At 31.7% G+C, this 15,175-nt stretch overlaps 1 protein-coding gene across 9 annotated transcripts in view; it reads left to right on the forward strand.

Annotated features, from left to right (window-relative positions):
• LOC123275544 (lachesin-like) overlaps positions 1–15,175 on the forward strand; it is a 68,233-nt gene that overhangs the window by 11,988 nt on the left and 41,070 nt on the right. For 8 of the 9 annotated variants that reach the window (XM_044718388.1, XM_044743714.1, XM_044718385.1 and 5 more), the window contains 2 exons: positions 4,053–4,144; positions 14,214–14,320. In XM_044718388.1, the coding sequence (XP_044574323.1) occupies positions 4,053–4,144; positions 14,214–14,320 (199 nt within the window). Of the gene's footprint in view, positions 1–4,052; positions 4,145–14,187; positions 14,321–15,175 lie in introns of those variants that run through there. The other variant, XM_044718389.1, reaches the window with a different exon arrangement.

Raw genomic sequence — 15,175 nt, forward strand, 5'->3', positions numbered from 1 at the left:
TCGAGGAACCTATATTTGCGAATATAGATATACAAATACATGGAGTGATCATATACTGGTACATGATCATATACTGGGGCTTTTACCTTATAAAGTCTATTATTATTAGCTATTATAATAGGTAAATATTGATACAGAAATCATCGAGTTATTACATATTTTTATTAAACCATAATAGTTAACCCCATATGAAATATATTAAAAAGTAATTATCAATTATTGAAACCAGCGAAATGTATAGTGTTTGTAAAAAAATATTATATAACATAACTTTTTGTTATTCTGGGACAAAAATTGCACCGTTGAATAACTCTCTTGGGAAGGATATTCCACTTTGGAGTTGGTTACGACACTGTGCCGTGGTTCTAACGGCATATTAACGCGCTAAAGTATCTTTTTATTTTTTCCTATCTTTCCTTTTTCTCTCGTTCTGTCTCCATTTAGCTTTAACTATCCCGCATTATAGCGGTCTTTTTTTCCTCACTGGGAAGCAAAGAACCAGGCTTGCACCCCAGCCCCTTCTCCGAGGTCCTTGCTAAACCACCTCACGCTCGCTTCCTCACGGAAAAATATGCATGTGTATTTTTATGAAAGCCAAGTGTATAAACTTTTGAGACATTAAATTTACCGAATTCCACCGCTAAGAGAAAATACGTTTAAAAGAATAAAAAAATCATACAATAAAATACCGATACGTAATGTCAAAATTAATTATTTCGAACGCGCAGGAAAAATTTAGACCGAATAAGATAAACAAGAAACAATAATGATTATTATAATATTCCACATTTTTATTTATAACGATCAAACTTATTTACGATTGCCTATTACTGAAAAATAAGTTTTTCCATATTAATTAAAACCACTATTTAATTAAAAATATTTTTTACTAATTATAAGTTATATGTAGAAGTATTCATTAATTAATAATTTGTTAATTAATTAAAATTTTTAATAATGTTAATTGAAGAGTTTTGATTACGTTTTACTGGATTTATTTTAGTTTTTAATTTATTACTTCGATTCCAACGCTTCCGTATGAGCATCATAGTATTACATCTGATGATTAAATTAGTGAAATACCAATTAAATATCATACAAGTCGTCGAATTGAATCTGAGATAGGATAATTAATTCACAAGCTTTTATTCATTTGGTAAAAAGTTTTATTTATAGATAATGCGACCTATATTGGGAAAAAATTCAAACTTTTTGTGGTCTTCATATTTTCTGCATTCAATAAAATAATTTATTGGAAATTTTATATTCAGTTTACGTTCATTCAAGAACTTTGGTTTCATTAAAAATGAAGGCCTTGCAATGTAGAACATTTTTTGGAGTTTAAATCTCTGGTAAAATTTACATTGCTATAAATTATATTCTGCATATATCATTGAATTTAAACAAATATATCAACTTAATTTAATTTTATTTATCAGCAGTTTTAAACAGATCTAGAAATTATTTGTCAATCTATTTATTTATATACGGATTTCTAGTGTACAGGCGTAATAACGCCCTTTAACACCCTAAGCCTTATTCTGCTTAGTTAACTCTGCCTTATCATTGCGGCTGTGGACCGACTTGTGCCTTCTGTACCACATTTGCCCTGATCCTCGCCACTCGGCTATTGGAACAGTAACATGGGAAAACCACAGAAAAAACCCATGTTAGTATAGTCGGAGCTTGGTTAAATCTACAGTGATTGATAAGAAACTCTTCTTTATCGACCACTGGAGCATTAGGCCCCTCTCCTAGTGTGCAGAGATCCCTCGCGCTAGCCAACGCTGACTAGAGTGGTCACCCATTCAAGTATGGAAGCCGGGTTGGCTCACGGCAGACTTATAGCTAAGTGGCGCCGCTCACGGCCACTTTCAATATTTGCACAAGTCCATACGACCACTTCCAACATGTGCACACACCCACATGTGCACATGTGCGTGGAAATGCAGGTATCTACCCTATTGACTCGCGATAACATAAACTATGTTTATTTTTGTCTCTCTTTTAAAACGGACAAATTTTTTGAACGACTTCGACAATCGACGTCATGAAGAGGTTAGAATAAATTATAATTTTGTTTGTTTCCGAAAAAAATTGACAATGAGTTTTGTTAGAATAAAAGATAATAAATCTACTGCAAAACTACCGACAAATAAAAAAAAATTTTAATTGGAAGTCGTTAGAACGTATTTTCCGGGTGCTAACGGCTTAACCTTTTTTGATGGAGAAGATAAATGCGTAATTAATATCGACAATGAAGAATTCGATTTAATTGAAGGTGTAGATGAGTATGCAGTTTTTTACGCAAATCCTATCAGAGGATTTAAAAAACGTAATAAATGTAGGTTTGTGCCCTTAAGTACGAAATGAGCGGGAAGTTGCAGGGATGGCCTTAGGGTCAACCGTTTTCCTAATTTTTTATTATGTCACGAACTAAAAATCTAATGGGCACTGCAAAGTCAAAAATCAAATTGGTAAATAACGGACACCTAATATAACATATATGTTAATTTATCTAAACTAATTTTATGATAAAAATTTCACTTCATAAAATTTACTTGAATTTTGTATTCTAACTTATAATTTTGTTAAATGATAATAATTTTATAATTCTCAATAAACCAGATTTGAAAAAAAAAATTTTATTTAATTTTTACAATTTGAATTGATCGCGGCGACTTTAGCGCCACAGGTCGGCTACGCGCCGAAAAGAAAGCCTGGGCCCTGGTCAGACGTTTGCCGCCCGGCTATCTCTGCCACTTCCAGAGGCTGGCAACGTAACGTAACGCACATATTTTTAATTATAATCACTGAAAAATATTGGTGCGTGCTGGGATCGAACCCGGGTCCCACTCTTTCGAAAAGCGAGCACCGAGCCGACCAGGCCATTGCCAACCTAACTATTTGTCAATCTATTATTCAATTAGATACTTAAATCAAGGTTCATTTTTGATATATTTTATGAGGGAAGATTGATGCATTCATCAAAAGGTTAAATTGTACACCTAAATATTTTTGAACATGTTTTACAGATTGTGACTTAAAGAAAATATTAAAGTTATTGTAAGGGTTACGTTAATGTTAAAAATTAAGAAAAACCATTCAGTTGCCGAAATGGAAGTAGATTTTTCAATATTTTTTATTATAAGTAAGGCCATCAAAACAAAATCAATAATAAAATTTTTCATTGAATTTGCGAAGTTTATCAAGTTTGAATTTCAACTTTTTGAAAAAATATAAAAATCTGTTGAAAATAATTAAATCTTTTAAACTTTCTATTATAGAAGTTTAAAATTAAAAAAAAATTGGAAATCATTTCTTGTTAAGAGTTATTATTGTCTTATTATTATGAGCGTCGAATGCTGTAACCCGTATGAAAATCGGTTGATACATTTCGGAAGTGACGCAGTTTAAAATTTTCAAAAAAGTTTTCTATCTAAACAACTACTACATTTTCAAGCTCGAATAATTCAAAACTTTGTAATCTCAAATTTTTAGAGCGTTTTGAGCTTGTTAGTTGCAGGAAGTTCTAGATAAGAGATGGCCTGCAGGGTCAATTATTGTTCAGATTTATTTTGGAGCTGTACAATTTACTCTCTAAATAAGAATTAGTGAAAATTCCTTCGAAAAATTGAATATTCACTTTTTTTGAAGAGAGATCCATACCACTACGATTTGATTGGCTCTCAAAATTAGTGTCAAAATATTCACTTATTTAATAAAATTTTTAATAATTCATGTGTAGAAAGTATATATTATTTTCACATTAATACGTATCTGTACAAAATCGAATCAACTAAGTTTTAGTAGATTTTTGTTAAATGAACGTTATCTTAGAGCAAAGCTATTATAAGATATCAACTAGATCTTACCATCAGGAGATTCATTGAGTTAATCAAATATTTATATGAAGTTAAACTTAATAAATTTAATGTCATATTTTAGTGATTTATCGAACATGATATTTTACCGTCTTTCTAATCACTTTACTTTAAGCATGACATTATATATATATTTTTGAAAATTATTGTTAATAATAAATGTTTCAGAAGCGTCCATGATCGTTGCAACATGATCCATCGTGGTAGAGTCCTCTGGGCATTGCTGATTGCATTATTTATATATCCAAATGATAATTTAGGTGAGTTTTTATTTTTCGAATTTATAAATAATTAATTTAAGCTTAAAAATAAATGCTTCTCAACTTATTCTGAAGCTTGAATTTAAAGCTGTATGCGACAGCTTAAGTACTTTTCTTGTTGCTCGGTAGATGTCCCTTGAGAACGATCGCACGGCGTCACTAGAGATTCTGCATAACGTTTTGTACTTTCCTACAAACTACACTTTATTTACACGGGTAAATTTATATTTATTCTTATAAATACACTTACACACGACATATATGATAAAGACACTTGGGAAAGTGTCAACGAGTTGTGATGTATCAAAAGTAAATATCTTTCTTTATAAAAGCTCATCTGAAGAGAAGAGACGGATTTTATGCACACACACATTTATCAGAGTATAACTAACGATAATAAATGTCGTGTCAAAAAATCAAATGCTTATATAGTTGACAGATCGCTGGAGGAAGTAGTTATTTATCATTGAATAAGTTTTAGAGCTGGAATAAATTTGCAGCGCTTTGATCCGGTTATTTCTATTCACTGTTTCGGTAATCCTTGTTGCTGAGTGAGAAATTTTATGCTAACTATTTTCAGATTCTTTAATTCTATTAGTCAAATTCTACTAAAATTATAATATTTTATTTAATATTAGTTTAATTTTTTAATTCTAAAAGACTTTAATATTCAAATTTATTTAGAGTGAAGTTTTTCGAGCTCAAAAGTTTGGTAGAAGTTTGATAAAATACTATTTTTGAATTTTCAAATCGCAATAACTTTTGAATAAATGAACCGATTTTCACGCGGTTAGTGGCATTCGACGCAGTTTTTTAAGTTTCATGAAGAATCTGCAAGTTTTAATTAAAAGAGCGAGAAATTTCGGAGTAATTCCGAAAAAACACTTTTTTCGGTTTTCCTTCGTCAACGATAACTCACGAACGAATCAACTGATTTTGACCGGACTGGCGGCGATCGACGTGGTTTTTTGATGTCAAGAGTTGATTAGTTTTTGGAATTGATCGGTAAAGCCGTTCAAAAGTTATTCCAAAAAAACCACTTTTCAAAAAATTTTTTTTTGTAGTTTTTTTGCGATTTCTCAACATCTACTGGTCCGAATCGTTCCAAAGTATATTCAAAATCTAAGTTTGGTCAAGCCCTTTTGAATGGCACCAACCGCGATCTAATCAGTCAAGCCGTTCAAAAGTTATGAGAGGTTTACACACACACACACACACACACACACACACACACACACACACACACACACACACACACACACACACACACACACACACATACAGACAGACAGACATACAGACACCATCGCGGGAATAGTCAGGGAAGCTTCCTAGGACCTCGAAACGTCGAGATTCGATGAAAACTCGATTTTCGTAAAACGGGGTGAAAACAATAACTTCCCGATTTTTGAAAATCTTCGATTTTCTTAGCGAGAAGTTAATAAACATATCATAAAAATAATAATAACCTCTTGTTGTGTCATTTAAATTGTTTTTAAATTAATTAACACAATTATAGATTAATAATAGTTATGTCAAACGCAAGATATGAGCTCGAAGAGTTCAAAAGCATTGAACAGCGACCGCTTTGAGCTCGGAGAGCTCAAAATAACACATAAATCGTAATTTGGAGCTTGAAGAGCTTGATAACGTTACAAGTGCAATTTCAAGCGCTTAGGTATGGAATTAGCGGGAAGTTGCAGGAATGGCCTTCTGGGTCATCCGTTTTCCTAATTTTTATTTTATTTATTTACAATCAGCAAGTTGTCACAGTTGGAGATTAATATTTCTGTGACATGCGGCTAATGTTTATTTATTTTAATTAAAAATAAGTAACTGAATTCAGGGAGAACTACTCATACGCAATATCACTGTGCTGAATTATTTATTTTTATCATTATATTGGCAGTACTTTTATGTCGGATTGAAAAACTGGCCCTTAAAGTAATTTATCGATATTGAAGATAATTAAATAGGCAAGATTATATATTTAAGCATTAAATTTGTAAAATGTATTTGTTAATTAGTTAAATTTAAATGTTTTCAAGTTCATATCAAACTCAAACCAGTTGATTCAGAATATTTGATACTTCTTAAATAAGTAAACTTCAATCGATTTGCAGTGATGAAAGCTACGGTCACGATATCATTAAACTTTAAATTACTAATTTAAATCTACCAAATATTTCCAATGTGAAATATTAAATAGTTCACCCACTCAGTATCATTAAATATCCGTTTATATTGGCTGTGTTACAGGTCTACTCATAAAATCTCTACTCACAGCTATCAACGACATCTGCAATCAGTTACATTTTTATTCAAAATCATATTCATTCAGTCACAACTTTATTCAATCAAATCTTTACTCTGATTCAACTTTACTCAATATTATCTCTACTCACATATCATCTCTACTCACAAATTTATGGTTAATTGATAATGTAAAAATTCGTGAGTAGAAATAAACTTGAGTACAGTTGTAAATGATGACAAATGTAAGTGAATAAATTCTTTGTGAATAGAGATGTAACTGAGTTAAAAATTCAGTGAATAGATTTGGAAATGAATGCAATTGAAACTGAGCAAAGTTGTAATTGACTACTGCCGAATTTGAGTAAGGTTGTAACTGTAAGTAGAGTAAGTAGACCTGTAACACAGCCTTTATATTAAAACGAATTAATAATTGATAATACACGGAAAGAAATTTTCTTTAAAATTTACCATTAAATTAACGAGAAAAATTATCGGACTGTATGGTAATCGTGAGATGATAAGACACTGCTTTACAATTTACTAGTGACAGAAATACTTTTTACAGTTGTGTGAGTAAAATTTACCGGACTCTCCGGTAAAAAAAATTTTAAAAACTTTTGATGCAGCTTGCTGCACACATGGAATATAATTATTATTGGACATATTGTTATTGATGTAATATTTTCATTATAAATTATATATTATAACCCAAGATTTTTAACATCGGGTAGATCTGCTACTACGTAGCAGATTACTCAATGTTGGTTATACTTCTGTCTCTCACTCTCGCTTCCAGTCTCAACTAAAACCCAAGGCGCCAGATAATTTTAACACAAGAGAAATTACCAAAACTCAATAAATGTAGCTCAAAACGAAAAATACTCTAAAACTCAATAAATAAAAAAAAAAACTAGAACCTGAGACTGGTAGCTAAAGCGGAAAGACAGGCAAACCACGGTGTCGCTTAGTATGCTGGTTTGTGGAGAGAGGGAGGGATTCGGATACAGATAAGAATCAATGTGATTATTAATACGCTTAGATATTCAATTGATCTTTGATTTATTAACAAACTAAAAATCAAAAATCATAAACTTGACTCGATACAAAATCATAAATATTACAAAAATATACGGAATAATTTACTGACAAAATAATAATTAACTAAACCTCAATGTAGCGTGATAACTCAAAAATGATAACTAAAATGTAACCTGGAGCTCTAACAATTCTCATAATAAATCTCAATCACCCTCAAAACTTTTACAAAACCCAAAAATACTCAATAAAACCCCAAAACTAAACTGACTCTAAAACCGTAACTAAAACGTACTCAAAAATTAACCCATAGATAAACTCAACATCAAGAAACTAACATAACTTTAACATACCGTTCCTCGAGCAAGGATATCCCTTGGCGATTATTCTCCTGGGATTGGCTTTGGATTGGAACCATACACGAAAACTCAAAAATAATACCCAAAAATGACCATTTGGCTTCCACCGCCGACATGGTCAGCTGCCTTCGGTGGCCTGCCACCCGTACCGTATCTGACCAAGTGCTGACTCCCGACGAAGTTGGTCAATCCTCGTCGTAGCCAACTAAAATTAAAAATGTCGTAAACGACATACCGGTTCCAACCTCAACCAAATCCCTTATACTGGAGCGCTGACCTTACAATCAGACTTTTATAATTCACCAGGAAATCTCAGAGGGCTAGAGGCCAAGCATCTACGAGGCCGGGTGACTCCAAGATCCCACTCCACGACAACGTAGACTCGTCCACAAGCTCGAGACACCAACTTAATTTTCACTAAACTTTAACCTCCTACTCAAACTGACTCTTTCCAAAATATAAAAATACTGTAACTCAAATATAAAATTCTTAAACAATAATAATAACTGTAGCATAAATGTAGCCTTTAGTGCGAAACAAAACTGTAGTCAAGATGGCTGAAAAGAGAAGTCGTGAGTGATTCTCTGCTGTATTCTGTAACCTGTGACTGTACTCGGCATGAGCCGACACTGGAATGTATATCTTCACTCGGCAAAGGCTGGAACTAGTCTCTCCCGATCTGTTCGCGGGATCGACGATGATCGTTCGGGTCGATACCCCTTCCCTATAACGCGAATATACCACGTGACTTTAACTACTATACTGTATCCCTACCTATAGCTTTACTTGATACCCAAAAATACCTACTTTATCTACCCCTGAATTATCACACTTTAATTAATTATAAACTCAAACCACATAAAATAATTTTAAGTTATCACTAGAGGTAACAAAAGACAGATTTATAGGACTGTGCCTTGTGACGTTCACTTGTCATAGACCCCTATAAAAAAATAACATCACAATATGTTTCATGTATAAAAAAAAGTGGATTTTAACTTAACATTAAATGTTTAAGTATTTGATTTTTTTAATTTAACCCTTCGTTGGTCGCGCTTTTTTTAGTTTCTCGTTCGCACTATAGCGAGTCTCTATAGGTTGAGTAGTTGTTAGGCGGCGATTCGCTTATAGCGCGACCAACGAAGGGTTAACATATGTTTTAGGTTATTTCACTTTACGATTTAGATGTATAGAATAATAACAAATATTAATAGATAATTACGAATTTAATTAAAGCACATATTTACAATTAATAGTTAACTAGATGTATAAAATTTTATTATAATGATAATAGTATAAATGTTTGTTAGAATTAACTGTAATTCAGTGTCAACTGATCACTGACATGTAAAATTTTGTAAACAGCTGAGAAGTTTACAGCGATTGTAGCGCCGCCTCAAAGTCGGTGGATAGTACCGTTACTTAGATTCTTTTTTACCGGAGACTCCGGTAATTTTTATCGTACACTGAAAAAAAAGTTTTTTACACCGCACGATACGAGATCACTACTGTCACGATCTACACTTTACTATCTAGAGGAGAGTGAGGTTAGGAAAACTGTATACTAACGGTAGCAATACGTTTCGTGAATGGCACCGAATAGATCGTGACGGTCACTATCCGGACTGCTACTCGTAGCCTCTACGGATCGTACCGGTGACGATTCACTCTTACTATACAGTAGATCGTGCCGAGTAGGAAACTTTTTTTTCTGCCCTCCGGCCGGAAAGTGGCAACTTTCTGGCCGCTGCGCTAAACGAAGTTGCCACATTCCGGCTACGTCGAGCAGAAATAGTATATTACATACCTAGGCCAGTAAAATAAGAAAAGTCTCAGATCACATGTAATTGTTGGCCGAGGCGAAGCCGAGGTTGACAAACATGTGATCTGAGGCTTTACTTTTTACTGGCCAAGCCATGTAATATACTATTTCAGTGTAGTTTCAGTAATTTTCAAGATTAAATGAGTAAAAATAACTTTTAATCTAATTAATTTTTTACGTTTATTATTTTTTACCGGTATACTACAGTAAAAATTAATGGTACTTTTCTGTATTTTTTACATTGTATTTGTGAATAATTATTGAAAGAATTGTAATTAGATCAGGAATTCCCGAATATCTCACGATTACTGTGATTTTAACGGTAATTTTTAAAGAAAATTTCTTTCCGTGTAATAATACACACCTTATCCAGTGAAAAAGAAGGCCTCAGATCATGTTTGTCAACCTCAGCTTCGCATTGGCCAACAATTACATGTGATCCGAGACTGTTCTTATTTTACTGGTCTAGGTACGTAATATACTTGTTTTGGTGCTCAAGCAACTCTCCTAGAGGAGAGTTTCAAAACATCGTTAGCAGCCAAATTTAATCGTAGTAAATTATTAGTTGTATACGTTCCAAACTTGAGTATTTTTTTAATTGTTGTATGCAAGAAATATTATTTGTGTAGATATGTTGCCGTTCGGTTCTTAAGAATTGATATGAAAAATTGATAAATAAAAGATTGGATTATAATTTTTTTTGATATTTAAACTATCAAGTAATTATTATTTCATTATCAAAATCGATTTGTTGGAATCATTTTTTAAATAGTTTAAATTTGGAGAAAAAATTTTTTTCCAAAAGCAATTTTTTTAACATCTATAACGTTCTCCAAGTGTCCTGCGTAAGAATGACAAATTTTCGTACACTGAAAAAACAAAATTAATTTGAATCAAGAGAAAAATTCTTGAAAAAAGTAAAATTTACTTAAAACAAGAAAAATTTCTTTGTTCCAGTTTGTTTCTTAGTAACTATAGTTATCTTTTTGCTCCTAAAAAACTGTGTTAAATTACGAGAATTGTTTCAAAATCGATTGATTCGTTCGGAAGATATTTTAATTCAAAATTTTCACAAATGTATTTTTAGTAGATTTCATAGAAATCTAACTATTGCATTGGTCCTTATGACGGAACTTTTAAAAAATTTTGCTATTTTTCGACTATATACTCGTCGAGCTGAGTCGGAAAATGCATATGGTTCAAAAGTTTATATATGTATAGGGGAGGGAGGAGGGGGCAAAATGGGGTACTTAAGAATCCGTTATGATTTTAAGGACTTCAATATGCTGATTTTTCTCGTTTTTAGTCGTAATTGAAGGAAAATAATCAAATTTCAAGTTACTGTAGAAAAAATTTTTTTTTCTTTGCGGGCAAAATGGGATACCCCCTGAAAAAGTGAAAAAAAAATTTCATTATCTGAAAATGAAATGTCGTTAAAGAAATAATATTTTCTTATCGATAAGTCTACGAAAGAACCCAGAGAGATGAACAAATCATCCAAAAAAGAAACATTGTTATAGTTGACGCAATATACTCCTAACAAAAATTGAGGTAGCAAAAAAAATTTTTTAATTTTGTAGTAATTTTTGACGGGTTTCGCTTGAGTAAAAATAATATCAAGATAAAAAAAAGAGTTCCCTTGAGAAGATTCTAATTTTTGGATCTCCCGGTGAAAAATTTTTTAGACATAGTTCTCACGCAATTCCAAGCAATAGCACGAAAACAAAAATTCGTAATTTTTTTGCACTCTCTTTCTTGGTTTAGGGATTCAGGAAAATTTTTTCAAATTGAATGATCTTGTAGGCCTGAAGATCTTACTTTTTAAATTAAATATCTCACAAGCCCACCAAATGATTTTGAAGAAATTGGCCTCTGACACAGTTTTCTGAGCATTGATAGTTAAATTATGACTTCAAAAATTATCCGAGAATAAATTTCGAAGTTATTTGAAAAATACATTCTTTTAGAATGGTTAATTGACACAGAAAAAAGGTTCACTTGAGCCAAGAAAATATTTTTCTTCTTAATTATTTCCTTGAGCGAAAAAAAAATTTTCTTTTTGACAAGAAATTTTACTTATTCCAACAAAATTAACTCTCTTGTTTTAAGAAATATGTATCTTGATCCAAGAAAATTTATTTAAGTCAAGAAAATCTTCTTGTTTTGAGAAAATTCAGCCTCTTGCTCCAAAAAATAAAATATAAAGATAGAAATAAATTTTCATTAATATTTTTATTGATTAACATATTAAATGGGAAGATCAAATAATGTTGAATCATTTTTTTTCATTCAATATGTATAATTGCACGCTAAAATAATATAAAATGGGTATCAAATATTCAAGAGAAAAATTTTCTCAAGGTGAGAAAATTTTTTTCTCAGCTGAAGTAGGGTGGCACTGCTTCCCTAAAGTATCTAAAAATCTTGATCAAATGTAAAAATTTATTGCATCAAGTATTTATGATAATTCGAATTAAGAAAAAATTACTTCCACCAAGAATAGAATTTCAAGAAAAATTTTTATTTCGGGCAACACAACTTCAGTCTTCCTTCAGGCACCTGAAAATTTTCTTGAGCCAAGAATTTTGTTCTCCAGTCAAGAAATTTTTCTTTCTGTGTAAGATTTTTTTTCGACACATTAGAGGTTTACACTCACATACACACACACACACCGACAGATATCCTCGTAGGAATATTAAGAACTAGTTCCTAGGACCTTAAAAATGTGAAGATCAGATTAGAACTTGATTTTCGAAAACTGGCATGGAACCAATGACTCCCCGATTTGTTTTTTTTTTTAAATCATTCATTTGTAAAGCGAGAACTTAAAAATTTAGAAAAAGTAATCGTAGATGTGAAAAAAAATTTATTACGATGCACAATGACGATAAAAATTATTGTAAGAAAAGTTAGAAAAAAAAAATTTTTTTTGTTTTTAATTAAAAATTTTTTTCTTTAAATTGTAGGAAATGACGTTAAAATATATTTTAGGAAGCTGAAAGAGCTTTTTGGAAAAAAAAAAATTTTCTTACGAAATTTTGCCCCCCCCCCCGCCCCTATATATATATATATATATATATATAGCGGATATAACGCGGCTTGTCACGACGATAGCGTCGCCAATTTACAACGGATCTCTACCAAACTCATCATACTTATTGTACAGATAAATACCAAAGTCAAGTTCGAAGATGAGCTTTATCGGTCAAGTAATTTAGAAATACCAAGATTTCAAAATTTTGAAAACCATAAAAATTCATATTTCTTCACTTTCTCACTCGAATAACTTTTGAATCGGATAACTTATTGAAATTCTGTAAAATGCATTTGAAAGCTCTTTAAATAAGCTTCAATTTGAGTACCATATCATATGTTTAGTCTTAAAACTATGTCCTATTCCGCTATGCCAATTATGAAATTTGTTATTGCACTGGTTTTAAAATTTTTCCATCGATATAAATTTTTTTGATTGCATAGAAGTTAAAAACTCTAGTTTTGTATACAATCCTCGTTATATTTTTTTTCTATTCATGATGAAATCTACTTCCATTTCGGCTGCCGAATGGTCTTTTTTTTAACATAACTATTGGATTTTTGAGCTCGAAAATCTTTATAACTTGTACCTGTTTGCTCGGAGAGCCTAAAATTTTGTAACTAACATTTTGAGCTCAAAACAAGTAGGAAGTTCCAGGAATGCCTATAGAATTAATCGATTTTTAGATGTTTTTAATTACTTCGAATTCAATGAAAAAAGGAAGATCTAAAAGCTTGTGTTTTCTTATGTACCCGTTTCAACGCTCCTTCCTTATCTAATGCTTTGCCATTTTTATTGCGATGCTGTAGTAATAAAATTATATAGAAAAAAACAATAAAAAATAAAAGTAAAAAGGTTACTTTCCGGGTAGTTTTAATAATTCTAAAGGTACAAAGAGGAAGCTAAACAAGTAAAGCGTTATTTCATTAGATTAAATGAAATTACACGCAGTATAAGAAAATATTCACAATGCGAACAAAAGGTTCAATGGTATATAAATACATATTTTTATCTTTTTAACATCAACCTTCGTGGGAGTTTGTGCTCTAGCTCTAGCTTCAGCTCTCCGTACCGTAATAGCTTATTTTACACTTGGTTTTACTGTCAGTTTCCATTCAGCCCCTTATTGTATTCCATGCGGTTGGCTTGCGTAGCGTCGAGCTAGTTGGAAATTTCTGGTTTCACCCGGAGATGAGTAAGGAGAGAAAACAAAACGTAATTTTCCTCTCTTCGTCCTCGTACTCTTACTTGTATTCATGCATGCACTGAGATCCGTAGTCGTAGTTGCTGTTGCATTATATGTATATACCTAGCAATGGCAGTAAGTAGCAATAGTAGTAGTAGTAGTAGTAGTAGTAGTAGTAGTAGTAGTAGTAGCAGTAGTATCTCGTAGCACAACCTGCTATTTGTTGTTAGTACAGAGCAAAGTTGCTCATTTAAGCTACATCTCAAAACAATACGACCGTCTATAAAATAATTTTCCACCGACCTTTACTATGTTATTGTTATATATATAAGTATATAAATATTGATATAGATGTTCGGGTATGTTTCGCCTGACAGGTGGAGCCTTTCAACCTGAATTTGTGGCCCCGATTGCCAATCTAACGGTGCCTCTTGGACGAGATGCTCTCTTCACATGTCTAGTGGAGCATCTGGGTGGTTATCGGGTAAGTAAATCGTTATTAGCTTCTCTAGTCAGATCTTCAGTCTTAAGTCACCTCGTTGACGTTGAAAAAGATTATGAAAAGACCCACATTCATCTTTCTCCACGATACTCTTTTCTTTAAATTACGACAAGTAAATCCGAACTGACATTCAATTACTTTTTTCTTTTCAATCATACACCCTAAAAAGGAAAGTTTAATCATCGTTTTATTATAATAGTAATATAAATCCGAAATTTTATTTCAAGCGAATTGTTGTTGATTCAGAATTCATGATTCATTACTGATCATTGATAATGATGGTGTAAATTTAATAATTAATGTTAACTGCTATGAGTGTCAATTGATTTTGTGTAAATAATGTTGCGTGTAATGATTTTATCAATAGTATAATTAATGTATGTAATTTGATTGTTTTTATCAAAAGATCAAGTACTTAATTATATTTTTGAAATATAACATTATTTACAAAAATATTATCAATTGTACAAAGCTTGTTGCTGATGACGTTATATCAATGAATTTTTCTGTTTAAAAACTGTATAAATTCCATGTATTGTCGCGAGTTTAATCCTTCGAGTGAGTTGTTTATGTGATTGATCCTTCGTATAATTTATCAATGAAAATAGATCCGCTGGATTCTGTTTATTTAAGCAGATCTATTTTGAGCTACACTAATATCATGTTACTCGAGATATTTTCATTTGGTGGATGAATTATTATTACAAGATATGTATTATTGGTTGGGTATTACAAAAGAGATATTTTTAGTGAAATGTTATTTTAGATACGCGTGATATCGAATGTTAAAGGTTAGAATTTAACACATTCATTCAGTTTACAAAATCAACAAATGCA

The sequence above is a fragment of the Cotesia glomerata genome, linkage group LG2 (assembly GCF_020080835.1).
Source record: "Cotesia glomerata isolate CgM1 linkage group LG2, MPM_Cglom_v2.3, whole genome shotgun sequence".
Lineage (NCBI taxonomy): Eukaryota > Metazoa > Arthropoda > Insecta > Hymenoptera > Braconidae > Cotesia > Cotesia glomerata.